Raw genomic sequence first — 17509 nt, 5'->3', positions numbered from 1 at the left:
TCTGGGGTTTCTGCGTTGAGGAGCTACTATACTAGGACAAATGCTGGTCGAACCAATCAAATTGTCAGGGCGGGCTTTATACGATGATGGACAGATAATCAACAGTAACGTAATGAACCACGTCACCAAAGAGCGCGTGTGTTGAATGGCTGCCGCTGTAGAGTTCAGATGTGTGGATTCTGACATTGAGTCTGTTCTAAAAGATATCGACAGAGCATTGATTTTAAAAGAGGAACAGAGAAACGCGAGCAGGGCATTTGTTGATGTTTTTGCCGTCCTTCCTATTCGGCAAAAGTTGGTCGCAACTGAAATGGCTAACGTTATCACGGCGATGCAACTCAGCGTGCACGACGAGATGGATATAATTAGCGGTCGTTGCCAGCTTCTTTTCGGAAGCCCGGAATCGTGGTTGCTGAATAAGTGGAGGGACATGCTAGGCTCCAATATTTTCAAGCAAACGTAATGGGTATCGTCGTGGATGAAGTTCACCTAACGTACAAATGGTAAGAGATAGTCTTACTCTATGACTTAGTAAATAATTCATGTTGTGAGATAAACGAAATGTTGTAAACATAATAGGTGTTGATGTACATTCGCTAACTCAGTATATTCACAATGTTAGTGTCATTGTAGCGAAATAACTAGCAGTTCAGTCAGGCTGCAAAGACGTAATTTCATCATACGTCACACACTCCGTTGCTCTGATTGGTCGTAGGTCTATCCAATTGAGTGCAAAGGCATTTTTCGGTTGAGACACGCCTCATAATTATAGCTCAATGGAGCGGTATCAGACTCAAATTCTGACTAGAATTGAGTATGGCAACGTCAGGCTAATGTTCTTCTATTCCATTATTAAAATGTGGTAACCTTAGAAATAAAAATAGCTTTAAAAAAGCATTGGTGAAGAATCCACACTTCTGTGAGAAAATCAAATCATTATCTTTTTATCAGTAATATAATTCTGCATGAAGCTATGCTGGCTATGGGGGCTGTCATGTTGTCATCACATGACCTAAAAATCTTAATTTTAGTAAGTTTACGACTGCCATGCCATTTTTGCCAATGGAATAAAAAATCATGTATGACAATGAAAGGAGCAATCGTGAAATGTTATCAGTAACCAATCGTTTTCTGACTTTTGGCATAAACACATCTAGGCGCAACAATCCAAAAAATTACTGTGCACTGTGTATAAACATCTAGGAGCAGGCCAAACACTGATTCAACCATTAGCGAAACTATCTGTTTGATCATCCAATGGCAGATATAATCGGTATATTCCAATGTGAGAAATACTGAATGACTTCACAAGATCATAAGATAAAAGCTCTGTTTAAGAGTAATTAACTTCTGCTGTGCATTTTTTTGTATAGCTCACCAATTTGTCACAGAGACGTTTGATTTCCTTTTGCTGTCCAAAACATTGTACCTAGGGCTGGGCGGTCGGGTTTGGGGTATATACTAATATGGTTTTCCGACGCAATGCGGAATTAGCCAATACCGTTCATATCGATGTGGTTTCCCGCACGAAACTGAACAATCCAACTTAAAATTCTCTTTTGTGGGAACTTTTCCCTCAGATTCAAAACCCAGTATACCAGTCACAAACAAGTCTACGTTATTTAATTTTAAAACGTCACTTTAGAATTAGTAACGAATGACTGTGCTGCTTCAGTGAAGCTATTAGTGTGAATCAATTATGAGATAATTAGTGAGAAATAATATTATGTAATAATGTGGTTAATTGAAACAGAGACAGGTTAAACGTGCTAAATGTGTGTGCGTTATAGTTTCAGTTTCCACGTAGCACTCAGCCAATAAGACTCGAGAACCACAACTGTTGTATAAACTTTATTATTTTGGATCATGTGTTTAAGTTTTGTCCATTTTTGTAACTAGAATACACTGTAAGGACAAAAGGACTGTCTAATGAAGAGGTTGACTACTTTAGTCATTTCTGTGTACACAAATAGGCTATATTAATGAGAATTGTGTGTTACTGATTTTATGGATTTAATAATCTTAGTATGGGAAGAACACTTTCTATTCCAACATGATAATGCCCATGTGCACAAGAAATTATTAAGAACTTCACTGGTTTGCATACTAAACCCAGCTAAACAACATTGGTATGACAAACATTCACCAACCGAAACCATCAAGGATTTAAGCATACATTCCGGATAAGATAAAGGCTCTAATAAAAATGAACATTTTTTATATGGTACTGCATGGTAGGGCTGTCACTTTTGTGAAAAAATCATTTTCGATTTTTAATATATCGATTTTCCATGTCTAAAAAAGACATTTCTATTTAACGCCAAATAACAGACAAATGTAAAGAGAGCGCCTGAAACGCACAAGTCAGCAATATTTCTTATTCATTGTCATTAAGTTTCGTGCAGAATAAAAAACAGCAACAGTAGTGCAACATTCTCTAAAAAAATATGCAGAGTGGACTGCTGCCATAAATGAAAAATATTACTGCAGGTTCAACCGGCTGCGTTTATGATTTAGGCAATTCAAAAATTATTTTAAATAATGATTCGATCCATTTCAAACAACTGTTCAAAAATGAAACTTTAAATAGACTTACTTGAAGTTGAGAACATGCTGTGTATTTTTTTTATTAAACGTAACCGACACTTAGACGGCACTAGGCAGGCATAATGAAATGCGCAAAAAGACTAGGGCCATTACAAATTATTGGTCAGGAAAACAAGTCGATCAACATTTTAGGGGTCAAGAGCAGAGCGCTTTTCATTTACTATATGTCCATCTGTTGAGAAGACGCACTCCGACCGCTCTGATGTCCCAGGGAAACTCGGGTACTTCGTTGCCAGCTGCGTATTTCGTACTGCCAATCTTCCATCTCAAAAGCGGGTCGCTGTCAGCTCGCAAGGGTGGCTCCTTGTCATAACTCATCATCTCCTGTAAGGTCACAATTTCGACGTTGTCTCGTGTTGCACAGGTTTATTGACGTTGTCCTCCATTTTCTTTGCAAAACACTAGATGCAGCGATTGAAAGCGTGAAACTATAGGTGCGTAAAATTGCTGGGTATTTTCTGTCTAGCTTTCGCACACCTACTGCACTTTCGAAATTCTTTATTTTCTTTTTCTGCTTGTTTGTGAGTTTTGTTACATCTATATTTTTAACTGTTTAATTCTTCTAAAATTAATAGTGTACATATTTGGTTAAAATCGATTGCCTATTTTCGTTTTCGAAACGTTTTTTGGTTGGTCCGATCGATTGTGCAATCGATTTTCGAACGAAAAGTGACAGCCCTACTGCATGGTATAGCATTAATTTTTGTTTTGATTTGAAGTGGAATATATAGTTTATTAGGGAGTGTTTACAACTTTATGGTACAACTTTTATAAGCCACAAAGATTATGCAAACTGTTTAAATTAAGGTTAAATAAAGGCTTTGACTTTCAAGAAGTATTTTTATCCTTTACTTGGAAAAAATTACGGGGATATTAATTTTTGATCATACCGCCCAGCCCTAAGTGTACCACTGGCAAAAGAGTCGAAAACACAGTTTCTTTTGTACAAATTATCTGTATTCTGCGATGAGACTATTGCAGATGCATGCATTGCGTTGTCTATGAAAGGCTATATTGTGCAGCTCTGTTTGAAAATATGTTAACATTTTCACATATGTTATGCACCAAGCATTTAAAAACCTCGGAATGACTTTTGATTCCATACAAACAATCCATTAAGAGGCAACTCCTTAGCTGCTACCAGAGAAGAATTTTTCCAAAGTAAATGCTCACACCCACATAGCCACAAAAACAATCCCATCTCTATAAAGAAAAAGAGAGAATGCAAAAGCAATGCACGGTAGTAATAGCACAATGCTTGCCGGTTTTCTAACTTTCCTACCAGAATGACATTTGTAAAGAAAGTAAAGTTTTGAACAACCATTTATTGGAAAGTCTAAAAAAAACTCAAACCGAAATGATTAGTACCTTACATAACACAACTGAGGAAATGAAAACAACCACCTTCACATTTCTGCTATTAACCACACCATTCACCTGAAATGCATGTGAAAAAAGGGCTACGGTAAATGATGTGGGGATGGTTCTGCTAAAAATAACTGTGCGTGAATCTATTCTGACAAATGCAGAATTCATTTATCAGCTGTGATTAATGCAAAGGCTTAGGAGAACTTGCAGGGAGGAAAGAAAAAGCTGATAAGACATTATTAATAATATAAGAGTGTGTGCTAATGCGCTTATTGAGCACTGACATATCATTCCATTAGAAGTAAAAAGGAACTGAAAACACAAACGTCAAGATCAGCTAAATGACCTCCACTCCCCTACATGTAATCAGTGGGCCTCAATGGGGTAAAAATGGAAACATTCTTTCCAAAAATACACACTCTCACTTTCTGGGAAAAGGTTAAATGAATCACAGCTGGGAAAGTTTAGGCCCAGGAACAAAGAAACCTTAACTTACATTTAGGGCTGGGCGATATGACCCAAAAAAATATCGAGAAAATGTTTTCCATATCAGTCGATATCGATAATTATCATGATAAATAACAAATCTTTATTCCTGTCAAATTTAAAGACAGATTTTTGCTCCTGAATGAAAATTTTAAAAACCAGACAGTTAATAATGGTTTTAAACTACTTTTTATTCAGAACTAGGGTTGCCGCGGTGACGTAATTTTCCCACCGGTTAATCAGCGCGTCACAAACCCGGTGAAACCGGTGTCACCGTGTGGGAGGGGCTTATAAATGCGCATGCAGACGTGCACATTTTACTTTCACTTTTGAATTACGCAACTGTTTAAATGCAGTGCTTGCGTACGCTCCGTTAAATTGCGTATGAATTTGCATGCAATGCAAGTGCAACAGCTGGTTTAATGAAGTGCTTGAGTCAATGTGCGCAGGTAATTCTCAAAGAACCAGCCAGTCCCAAGCAGAGCAACCGGCTACTTCTCCATAAAGCGCTGCTTGAATGATGGGTTTATTATTTTTCTTGATGATAAACACAACAACAAAACGATCTCGTTTATATTAAACATCATATATGTATATTATAACAAAAACGAGTAAGCACGCGGCTTCTGCCTTCGTCTGGTCAGTCAGCTCGCCTCGCAAACTCTGACAGGAATAAATGAAATCTGACACCTGCTGCTCTGCGACGTGACGTGCGTTCAGCTTCGCTGAATTCAGGCACCAGACACATTCAGTTTGCTCTCTCTAACGAAACTAAATGATTAAATTACACGAAAATATCAAAGCGACGGTGAAAGACGGTGTCTCGGTGGGCAAGTGATCTAACCGGTGAGAGGCTGAAGCACCGGTTATCACCGTTTCACCGACTATCGCGGCAAGCCTATTCAGAACATAACAAATTCAAATACGAAAATCTTGTTTTAATGTTCAGGCATCTGTATTAAATGTAAATAGCCTATATTTGTTATGAAATCAACACATTTCTGACACAGAAAGCAGCAGGCTACTGTCACTTTAAGATCCAAGACAGTCTACTTTAAGTTTTAATATACTGAGGTAACATCCAGCTGTTTATGTTCACTTAAACAAAAAAGAAAACTTCGTTCAGTGATCACGCGTGTGTTATACATATACGAGCTATACACGCTGATAAATGGATGTCAAGAGCGTCACGTTGCTGTGGGAGCGCATACGCATACAATATATTCACTGCAGTGGTGGATCTGCTGTTTTTCCTCAGTTTCCTGAATTAGTGAATGTCCTGTAAATATACTTTTAAAGCTGTGCGGATGTGTCCGCGCGCAAGGCCGACGCTGAAAGAAAGTACAGTATACTGCACCTATTGTGTCTGCTGTGTTTGACGAACCCTGTTTGCGCGTCCAACATTACACACACGAAAATGTTTCCGCGCATTTGGATTCCGCGATTCCGTCCGCGTTATCTGCATCGCGAAAATCATAGGGCTCTCTCTAATAAATGAATAACTTTCCTCATCTTCCACTCATTCAAGTCTAACTGACACTCTGATTGTAAACCCTATGGTAAACAAAGAGCGCGTGCCGCATCCGGAAGTGCTTGCGCAACATTACTCACAGTGCGTAAACATTATCGATCACTTATCGAACTGTCCTTATCGTTTTATCGAAAAAGTTTATATCGGTAAAATTATCGTTATCGAATTATCGCCCAGCACTACCTACATTAACAGATTCAAACAGAGCTGAGCCAAAAACATCACAATATTTTGCTCCGTGTACTGTAAAAATACTCTACCAAAAATAATTAGATGCCTTTAGACAACACTAAACTGGTGTTACATGCAACATCAAGAACAAGTATTTCCGTTTAAATGTTTTAAAGTTGCAATCCTTAACTTTTGCATTCCTAGTGCCATTTTTTGTTTAAATCATAAAATACAAGTTAGCAATAAGTAATTAGCAGAGATGTTAAGTGAGTCTAAGGCTGCGTCCGAAAACTCAAAATTGCTGCCTTCTGAGGCAGCTTTCCAAGGCAGGAAGGCATCAAGGCATGTCCGAATTCAATGTTTGGTTTACTTCCTGTCTCCTGAGATACCCATGCGTGGGCGTACAATAAGAATGTGATTGGTCGAGCCTGGTCGAGTTCGAAAAAATAAAATGGACCACCAATTTAGTGTAAATAAAGGTAGATTTTCACTTTTTACACCTTTTAATTGCATTTCTAGCCAGAAATTAGTATTGTAGTTTTCAAATATGTGATTAGTTATCACAAAGGCGCTCTCTGTTTATATTTCAAACACGCTGCCTTTGAAATGTGTCCGAAAGTCTTTCTCTGAGCTGCCTTCATGCCTCCGAAGTCATTTCCTCATGAGGCAGCGAGGCAACGAGTCACTGCCTTAAGTTTTCGGACGCAGCGTAAGTCAAAAATCTGACATTATTTGACAAATTGTACTTGACAGCTCAAATAAAATAAAAAATAAGCTACTGGTGCAAATCGGGGTGAGGGAGATTGTTTTTATGCACCTGCTTAATTATCGATTTAAGTTTATTTAAAAAAAAAAAAAAAAAGTATGGCTTGCAGCTGTAACCTTATTCAAGATGTGTTTAGAGACAATGTTTTATTTTGCTTTGTGGTATTCTGTAAAAGAAAATATTTTGTGGTGTTTTAAGCTCTGTTTACAACTCATACACGCACCACATTATTCTAAAGGAGGAAGTGTGAGTTATGAGATAAAAATCTTAAGGCATTTCAGGGGGTCCCAGTCACTAATGACTTTCTATTTGGAAACAGCCGGAGGGAGGAAACTAAACCATTGTTATGAAACCAATGGACTGAAGTGTTAAAAAATGACTCTTTCCTCCCACAATGCCCAAGGAATACACACTATAAACAATGTTTTATTTACTTTTGGATAGAACTTTACAGCTTTTTAACCAAACTTTGTTTAGACTTTTACATTACAAAGAGCCTTTGACGTGGCAAAGTTTTTCAGATCTCTGTGAAGCTAAAAGTGAAACTTGTTTTAGCAAAGTTAGACAAAAATATGAGGAACATCATTACAGAAATGCTTTAATTCATATAAATTTAATATAAATTACACAATATTGCTGTTATTTATAAAAAATAATATGTTGCATTTAAGTTTGTAAGTTTAATCAACTTGAATTTACAAGTCAAAGTTAAAAAATAAAATTGACAACTCATCACTACTCAAGAAAGTTTAAATTAATGATCAAAACTTGCATTGCCTTATATACAGAGGTTAAACACTCATGATGAACCAAAAATGGTTCAAGCAGATGGTTCTTTATGAGATCTGATGCATCTTTCCACACATCAGCTTGCTCAAAAGGTTTAGCAAACCCTGACTGAACAGATGTCCCACATCAAGTCATCATTTAGATAAAACATGGCACTTTTATGGCTAACAGATGAAAAAATGATAAGACCTGTGTGGCCAGTATAATGTCACATTTGTGTGCATAGCACAATTTTTGGTAAATGAAAGAAAGATCACAATCAAGTACAATTGTGGGTAACCTTCCATGCAATGGAAAAGCTAACTTACCCCAAAAATTTGACTACTTGCATACACATTGTTCCAAAGCTGTATGCTGTTTTCATTCCATGCAAGACAGGTGAATCTACTTTAAAGAAAACATGGTTTTTCATTTTCATTTCATACAATACCTGTTTTAGGGGTGACACGGTACATGGAAAAACATCCAAAACGTTTGGTTTGCTTGTCTCAGTTCGGAGCATGTGTGTGTTGCACGGTTCGACGCATACGCAATGTAGCGTCGTGACTGTATGTTAACTGAAGCCTTATACTTTTGTCTGGCTCCACAGCGCGAGCATCCACTGACTGCGCGCGCACCTGGTCCGTTTGGGGAGGTGTTTACCGCCAAACGAACTCAACGCTCAATACCATTGACGTAATTTTTGCCACGTGCACCCTCGCGCTCATGTGGACATCGATGATCAAGTCTTAAAACTACACTGAAGTTGGCAGTTTGATAAATGCAAGTTAATTCTTCAGTTTAATCTTTGTGTGCTTCAATTTAAATCTTTGTGTGTTAAAAAGGCACATACATTCCTGTAGAGATAGCAATACACATTCTCCGTTTTTTGCCAAATAAATGAAAAGCATGTCATCAATGTTTTCTCTCTTGCTGTATCAAATTCTCACCTAGCTTTCCTCAGAGATGGTCCCAATAATGTGCTTAGTGTCAAGTCAAATTCAGTTTGTGCATGATTACACGATATAACAATTTTGTTAATACTGAATCCTAAATTGTGGGTAATTAAGTTATATATCATATGCTGAAGTAAATTTCTGAAGTGTTAACAATTAAAAGAAAAAAAGCAACAACAAGAACCGTACAGAACCGAAAAACGTGACCCTAAAACGGATCACAAGTGGATGACGATAAATAAAGGTGTAAATGGGGTCTAAAACGTTTTGAGTTCATCCACTTTCGACCACATTCAGAGGTTACTGAAAACGCATTCGACAGCATTGCTTTTGTGGTGTAGAGCACAATGTTTTCATATTGGAAATGACTTCTAACATGAACACACAGTGACCAGCGCTATCTTCAGGCTTTCATTGATAAAACTGAAGCCTTTGCGCCTCTTTTATTCTTTTCATTTTGCGAGATTCTGAAAGTTGTGCAAGCTTATTTCATCAACTGCTCACTTACATATACACGTACAAAACTATGTGCAGCATGTTTACTTATAAACACATCAGCGGACTATGACCTAATATTAGTTTGCATCAATTTAACGTTTTAACGACTCGCCCACAGACCAGCCCCTCAGTAATCAGGACAGAAGAGGTCGAAATTGGACAAAAGAGACTAATTACAATACAAGGTGTAAACGTTAATGTGTCTTTTTTTATCCACTTGCCATCCGATCGACCAAAACGCATCTTCATACCAGGTATAAATAGCCCATGAAGTTTATTCAGCATCAAGACTTTTAACCCCCGTCAATTTTCCTTTTTCCTGTTGGTCATTTCTGTTTTGTTTTCCCTTTCGTTCTTTTTCTTCTCTCCTATCTAAGTACATCTCATTCCTCTCCCTTTCCTGTTGCTCTCAGCCACAAGTTGGCAAGGGTCATTACGTGCGAATTATCACCACACACCTCTAAAGCCTGTGGTGGACACACTCTTCTTTCAGTATAGCCCTTTTTACACAGACAGTACGGAAAATGCACAGGAAATGCATACTGGATTTGTCTGGGATCATTTGATTTTTGGTTCATTCAAACTGCCAATGAATTGCCGGAATCTGTGTGTGTGTTCACACAGATACCATAAATATCCCGGAAAGACACGTGACGTATTTAAAGTCCTGTTCTTGGTAGTTTTTGTCTCAGCAGTGTCTGAAGTTTGCTTATTATCTATTATTTCACTCTCCGGAAACCACTCGCATGCATTTTTGTTTATGATAAGACTATAAAGGAGCATGTGACGTGCCGTTCTAGTACGCTGGTGACAAATGGATATTTAACAAGCTCCCTTCAGTCCAGTTTGCAGACATTTCTCATCGTGATTGTTAATCTGCATGTAAACCCCTCATTTTAAAGAGCTGAACCATAACTTTATGTCGCCATGACACTTGTTTACACTGAGGGCTTTCTGGGCATCTTATGTCAATGTTACTGGGTCCTCATTCCGGGAGCGATTCCAGTACATTTACGGGACGTGTTTGCGTTCACACAGAAGCTTGTATGGACATTTTACAGGTATTTCTTGGACCAAAGTGCTGTGTGAATGAGGTTTATGTAACACTGAAGTCATATTAAAACTACTAGCCTGGCAACAACGACAACTGGTTGCCAACAGGTACAGTTTCTACTAGTGGACACCTAAAACCCTAGTCGACTACCCAAACAAATACAAATATTCTATTGTTCAATTTACTGTCATTTTAATTATGATTAAAAACATGTAAAGTGAAATATTAAATATACAATCAATTATTTTAAAAAGTGTATCTAAGCGGGAAAAAATTGCTTGGATCTCACATGCATTTTCTTGATTTTCAATTTGGAAAACGTTCATTTAAGCAATAATTATGGGATGGATGGCAGTTTATTAATAAATGAATGAATCCTATTTATAAACACACAAATAGGACTGTCTTCGGGGCATTTTATCTAGTCGACTAGTCGGTTAAAAAAAATTTCATTTAAACGGCTGCTAAATTAGTCGCAGCGCATATGCCGCAAAATAGTGCACCAACACTTCCTCATGCAGGCACCACAGTCATGAGATTGTTGTGCATAGACACAAACATATGGTTCAATGTGGCTTTCCACTCCTATTGTGGGCAGCTACCAGCTTTATGTGTGTGTGAATATAAAAGCGAGTGTGTGAGACTGAAAGAGTGCAGGAAGACAGAAAAAACATGAGACCAAGTGTGAACGTATTTTTGCATAACTGAAACCATGCAAGACTGCAATACATTAAACTGCACCCTAGCTTCAGTTATAACCAAAGCCTCTGACATTAAGGTTAGACTCGGAGAGCTGTCAGCACTTTTGATTGTGATGTGAGACTGTAGGCAAATATAACTTTTATATAAAGACTGAAAATTGTGAAAGCAATCTAAAATAGAAAACTAGACAAAAATTACCATTCAAAAATGTAAAAAAATCCATTGGTATGGCTCATGTCCATTCCTACTTCAACAACAAAACAAGAATATGGAAAACAAATGAATACTAATTTAAACCACTTGCTCTTTGTAATCATTTAGACCAAACAATTCAAATGAAATTCAGCAGATTATCCAACAGTGGTCTAATTTGCCAAATCTACCACTCACTAATGCTTATTAGCAGTTCTAATAGACTGAGGGTACTGACAATAATCTTTATGAAAATACAATGCCAACTAACTGAACTGCATGCAAAGTATTACTGACTGATCAAATCTGCATTGTGTAGGCTATATGTAATGTGCACTAACAGAGCCTGCTCCTTGAAAAGTTTAATCTGTTAATCGCAAGGTCTCACATTTACAACTGCCTAGAAGTCCACTGGCCAGTAGACCCATTTTACTGATTTGACATTGAGCGGACATGTTTATCTTAAGTGATTTACAAAGCACTTATAACAGAGACAGACAGTCCCAACTAGGGTTGGGTATCGTAAGAAATTTTCCAGATCCGGTTCCGATTTCAGTTCCATATAATAAAAAAATTATGCACAACACTTACATTTGTGTTTATTAATCACGTCAAAATATTTTAAATGTAAAGGAAATTCATATTTTCATCATTGATTCCTGTTAAAGTAGTCCTCGTAAGATCCTACCTGGTGAAGTTGACATGTTAAGAGTAGTTCTCAAACATATGATTTGAGATTTATAAATGCTGAAGCAAGTGTTATGTCATATAGGCTATCCTGCAAAGGCTGCTGTACAAGTAATAATTTTTGTATGTGCATGCGTGCATTGATGCATATAGGCTTATATTTAATGCACACATATATTTTAAAATATAAAAATGGAAACGAGGATCAGATACGATTTTTTTAACAAACATGCGTGTTCATATGCGCAAATTCTTTTCCGCAGGTGGCTGCTCGTCACAACGTCAAGCAATGCTTAGGTTATTTAGCAACGACAGACGCTTTGGAGCGTCCACGTGCTTTAATGAGGATGAAAGTGGCATGATCACGTTTTCTGCATGGTTTTAGACGCGAAATGTGAAGCAATTGAGCATAATGTGCTTGACCATTTCGGTAGGAGCTCGAGCCCCGAAACCTTTGGGATTATAATAATGTATGCACAGCACTGAAAACGCGTTCTGATGCTGTACTGGTAGTGCAAATTGATACTTTTGGCAACCTTGACCAAGAGAGAACATCTTACCTCATTGTTCTGCCCCAAAGCCAGCGGGTCACTGATATCAGTTTATAGGGCACTAACTCATGAGTTTTATGGCCGTTTGCATTCACGCGAACTTGAAGACATCTCGAGACTGTACTTTATATTTCTCATAGTTTGTTATGTGCACCGTGGGTCGCACTTTATCATCAACAGCCCTAGAATCCACACTTTTAACTTTTGGACATGTTTAACACTAAGTATACAAAGCTTACCTCAGCAGTGCGAGTGTTTTCTTTGTAAACAGTGGCACAATGTAATTAATAATCAGGAGGTAAGACATGGCTATTTAAAGTGACCGCTCAACGCGCTTTGCCCGTGAATCGCATCGGAAACGCTTTTAGAACCGAAACTTAAGAATTCCGTCCGGTTCCGGTTCCTTTTAAAAAACAGAACCGCTCTGAATAAGAACCAGTTCTCGGTTCCCAACCCTAGTCCCAACTGTTATAATAACTGTCTTGGTATTGAATTTGTTTCATTACTTAAAGGAATAGTCTACTCATTTTCAATATTAAAATGTTATTACCTTAACTAAGAATTGTTGATACATCCCTCAATCATCTGTGTGCGTGCACGTAAGCGCTGGAGCACGCTGCGACGCTTCGATAGCATTTAGCTTAGCCCCATTCATTCAATGGTACCATTTAGAGATAAAGTTAGAAGTGACCAAACACATCAACGTTTTTCCTATTTAAGACGAGTAGTTATACAAGCAAGTTTGGTGGTACAAAATAAAACGTAGCGCTTTTCTAAGCGGATTTAAAAGAGGAACTATATTTTATGGTGTATTAGCACTTTTGGGAGTACTTCGACTCGCCTGAAAAGTCCGCTCCCCTTCTCCCTCTCATAATGGGAGAGGGAGGGTGTTACTGCGCCAAGTCGAAGTACTCTCAAAAGTGCTATTACGCCATAAAATGTAGCTCCTCTTTTAAATCCGCTTAGAAAAGCGCTACGTTTTATTTTGTACCACCAAACTTGCTCGTATAACTACTCGTCTTAAATAGGAAAAACGTTGATGTGTTTGGTCACTTCTAACTTTATCTCTAAATGGTACCATTGAATGAATGGGGCTAAGCTAAATGCTATCGAAGCGTCGCAGCACGCTCCGGCGCTTACGTGCACGCACACAGATGATAGAGGGATGTATCAACAGTTCTTAGTTAAGGTACTAACATTTTAATATTGAAAATGAGTAGACTATTCCTTTAAAAGAATTGTTTAATTGTTAAAGCCATCCTAGATGTAAATGACTTTCATTCTTTAGCTGACCTACCCATATATATAGCTTAGGTCCCAAAATGTTAAAGCTCCAGGAAGCAAAAACATCTACCATGAAAGTAAAGCAAATAACACCAGTGGGTTAATAAACGTCTTCTGAAGCAAAACAATAGGTTTGTTAGAAGAAAAAAGATTAAGATTTTGAGCTATTCAGCAAAGTGGAAATCAAAACATACAGATAAGAGTGCTAAATTCAAATATGGCCACACAATGATAACTTAAAATCTCATTGGTTCTCCTGTGTCTCTTCACAAAAACTTTTGACAACTAGTTATGACACCCACAAGATCATAAATTGGGATGGCATGGAAATTTCCATTTTACGGTGAACAACTCGTTTAACCATAAACAATACTTCTTGTTGTGATGACGCGCATGCATTTTTGTTTATCGTCAACAACTTCAAAGCTGCAAAAATGTGCTCAAAAAGGCGTTAGTGCACATTTGTTCCAACTTGTGCCAATATTCACTGGCATACATTCAACCATTGCTCTGCAATCCATCTCAATTTTACATCTGTACTAGACTGTTTTTGAGTTAGCTCGTACCAACCTATTAAAAACCCTAAACTTATGCATAACGTATGCGAGCTGTGTACCTGAACACATCACACAACAATACTCAAAACATAACCAAAATATGAATCCTAAGGCAGTGCTTTAAAAATTTGTGGCAGCACACATGAGCCCAAAGTTGAAAAACTTGTACTCCAAACTACATTCCTGACATTCTTCTGATTCATTAAATAACTCTTCACGACATTCACAACCCCACAGTCCCACACACAAATAACTCATGGTTTTACTGTGGTCACAAGTAGGTTTACTGTGTGCAGATATAAAAAACACGCAGCTAGTTTACTAGAAATGAAGTTGTAGTCTTGGGGCTAAATTGTTTAAGAAGAGTCTAGTCTGGATTGCAGGGCATAGTGAGGAAATACACCCTTCCGATACATGAGTAATACGTGCCTGAAATAACATACCGTCCAACCAACTCCGATGAGTGTGCGTCTATATTAAGCAACAATATACAACTTACGACAGTGCTTAGGAAAATACTGAGATGTTGTAGATGTAAAACAAAAGATTAACTCGCTCCCTCAGAGTTTGGCTACACCACAAATCCCCAAAAATGAGAATAAGTGGAACCAGTGGCGCCTTTAAACGTCCAAGCGAAACAATGTCCCCAACCCCTGAACCCACAGTGGGATGGATGTAGTTTCATTCAGACGTTTTTTTAATTCAGCTTGAGCAATAACTGTTTAAAAACAACACAAAATGGTTATGGCAGGAATTGTATTGGATTTATTGGGAACTGTAACTGGTAATGTGTTGGGTTCTTTTGGCAGGATGATATCTGGAGGATGGGAACCAATAAAACACCATTAAATCATACTGGAATACAGCCCAAATTAAACACAATACATAAAAGGGTTTTGTACAACTGATGGGTGTAATGCAGGGCTGAAAATGGGGGTGGCCGAGTCCATGGAGTGCATTTCATTGGGGGACAGACTTCCAGTTAAAAATGTAGAGAATGTCCATATTTTATCCATGTAACAGCATCCAAACGCTATGCAAATTTCCCTTATAAATGTTTTTGCATCTGTGGCTTAAAAACAAATTTTTACATAAATTCTAACACTGGTTATAACTGTGCTCGTAATGGAAACCATTCGAATTTGTATCGTTTTAATTACAGGGATACTTTAGACAGGCCACCGTTAGCTAAAACAATTCATACTATGGTTATTGTTTAACAGCACACACATACATAAGCAGTCTGTCTCACAATCTAGTATTATATACAAAAACCGCAGTGTATCTTACCTGTTGCGTCCTGTCGGCAGGATTTTTCATGATCGCGTGTCGAAAACTATTGTCCACATAAGACGCCATTCCGTCCGCGTGCATTCACGTGTAACACTAAATCTCCTTTATTACAACCCGTACATTTCCTCTAACGCTCCCGAGTTTCTCTTTCAAGTCGAGCAGTCATTTTAAACTCCGTAAGTTCCCCAAAAGACAAAAGTGCCTCGATGTGGCCCAGTTTCAGAGCCGCGGATTGGAGTTGTATACAAGCCTGGGGTAACAGAGAAGAGTCCCTTCGCCGACCAATACTTGGCTAGTTTAACACTTTCTAGAACAAATATAAAGCCAACGTGATAAGGGAATCGCGTAACATCACTGAAACAAGCACGAACAAATTAACTAAATCCAGAAACGTCTACGCATTGTCCCATGTCCAGATAGAGGTTTACGGTTATGCAGGCGTGATCTTCGTTGTTTCAGGATTGCCGTTTATTAGCCCGGCGCGTGTAACAGTCTTAACAGTCCGGATGATAATATGCGATACTACACGTACGACATCAGTAATCGCAGTAATTTAACAAAGTGACGTGCGTCCATAGCGACCGTGCGACGAACACTAAGGACGGGCGGGGTGAAACTGGACCGATGACAACACCGTGATTCAATAGTTTGTGAAGCAAGAGATTAAACAACTGTCCTCTAGCGCCCCGTGTGGATAATAAGTTCATCCAAACTTTGGAAGTGGATCACTGTTAACTGTAAAAGTGCTTCCTGCGAGGGCATATAACATAAGATTTAGATAAAGCATAAGGTTTTGTTTGACATTGATGTGTGCTTAACATTTTGCTTAACATTACCTTACCTCTGTTTGAATGTCAGTTTTGATGAAAATGTATAATAATTAAAATGACAATAAAGTGTGTAATCGAGATTAAATACTGAATTTATATTACAAAGAATATGTAAAATAGTGTTTTTCTTTTAATAGAAGTGAAAACAGTTAATTTTGTAGATTTTTTGGCCATTATCCATAGATTGTAAAAAAAAAACAGCCGTTATAATTGTGAAAATAACATTTAAAGTAAAACAAATACAATTTAAAGAAATAGGAAAAAATAAAAAATCTACAAAAATTAAAAAGAATAAATACAATCCTTTCACAAACAAAAATTCGTAGATTCTGTATTTTTTTCTTTCTATTTTTTATTTATTTAATATTTTTTTATTTTAGATTTTTTTTATTGCAAGACAAATACAAAATATCACTCCATTGACAATCTACAATGAAAGAAAGAAAGAAAGAAAGAAAGAAAGAAAGAAAGAAAGAAAGAAGGAAATAAAAACCATAATATCATCATAAGCCTTAATAAACTTGTTATTCTTATTATTATCAATGTGTTTAAAAGATTTAACAATAACTAAAATAATTGCAAGGAAGACATCAAATCGAGGTAACGTATTGAGAAATTTGGATTAGTGTATAAAAAATGTACAATGCAAAAAAAAAATTGACAACAAGATCGACAGCATGGTTACTATCAGAAAAATACAAAATCTTTCAGTGAGAATTTAAAATTACCTTCCATAAAAGAAGATAAATAACAACTTAAATTCTCCCAAAGAGACTTAACCTGATTGCAATAATAGAATAAATGTAGTAAAGTTTATTCTTTAACTTTGCAAAACACACATAAGTTAGAAGATTCAAAAAAAAAAAATTGAGAGTTCGTCGTATAAACATTATGTAAAAATTTAAAGTGTGTTAATTTTGTATTGGTGTGTGTTGTTATCAGCTAAATTAGAGAATATGTAAAAACTATTCTGATTGGCCAATACCCAAAGTGACCACAAGGTGTCGCTATATCACTGCATATGCAGTGAAATATATTTTCCTCATTTTAATACAACCTAATTTTTTGTTGTTATCGTGATATTGTATATTTCTTTTTTAGTATTATTTTATGTACAATGCTTTGTTAATATTTAAACTAAATTGTATAAATGTAAAATATAGCTATTTGTTTAGGTAGGCGACGGGCTGTCTGTTTGTCCTGGGTGT

The 17509-nt window shown here is 37.2% G+C and overlaps 1 protein-coding gene across 5 annotated transcripts in view; it reads right to left on the bottom strand.

Moving 5' to 3' along the window:
• rapgef2a (Rap guanine nucleotide exchange factor 2a) overlaps nt 1-16128 on the bottom strand; it is a 54356-nt gene extending 38228 nt beyond the window's left edge. For 3 of the 5 annotated variants that reach the window (XM_073864771.1, XM_073864780.1, XM_073864792.1), the window contains exon 1: nt 15469-16128. In XM_073864771.1, the coding sequence (XP_073720872.1) occupies nt 15469-15552 (84 nt within the window). In that variant the 5' untranslated portion in view covers nt 15553-16128. The remainder of the gene's footprint in view (nt 1-15468) is intronic. The other 2 variants (XM_073864774.1, XM_073864787.1) reach the window with 1 other exon arrangement.
• Between the last annotated feature and the right edge of the window lie 1381 nt (nt 16129-17509).

Source organism: Misgurnus anguillicaudatus, chromosome 3 (assembly GCF_027580225.2).
Source record: "Misgurnus anguillicaudatus chromosome 3, ASM2758022v2, whole genome shotgun sequence".
Taxonomy (NCBI): Eukaryota; Metazoa; Chordata; class Actinopteri; order Cypriniformes; family Cobitidae; genus Misgurnus; species Misgurnus anguillicaudatus.
This window is presented reverse-complemented; position numbering and strand designations above follow the sequence as displayed.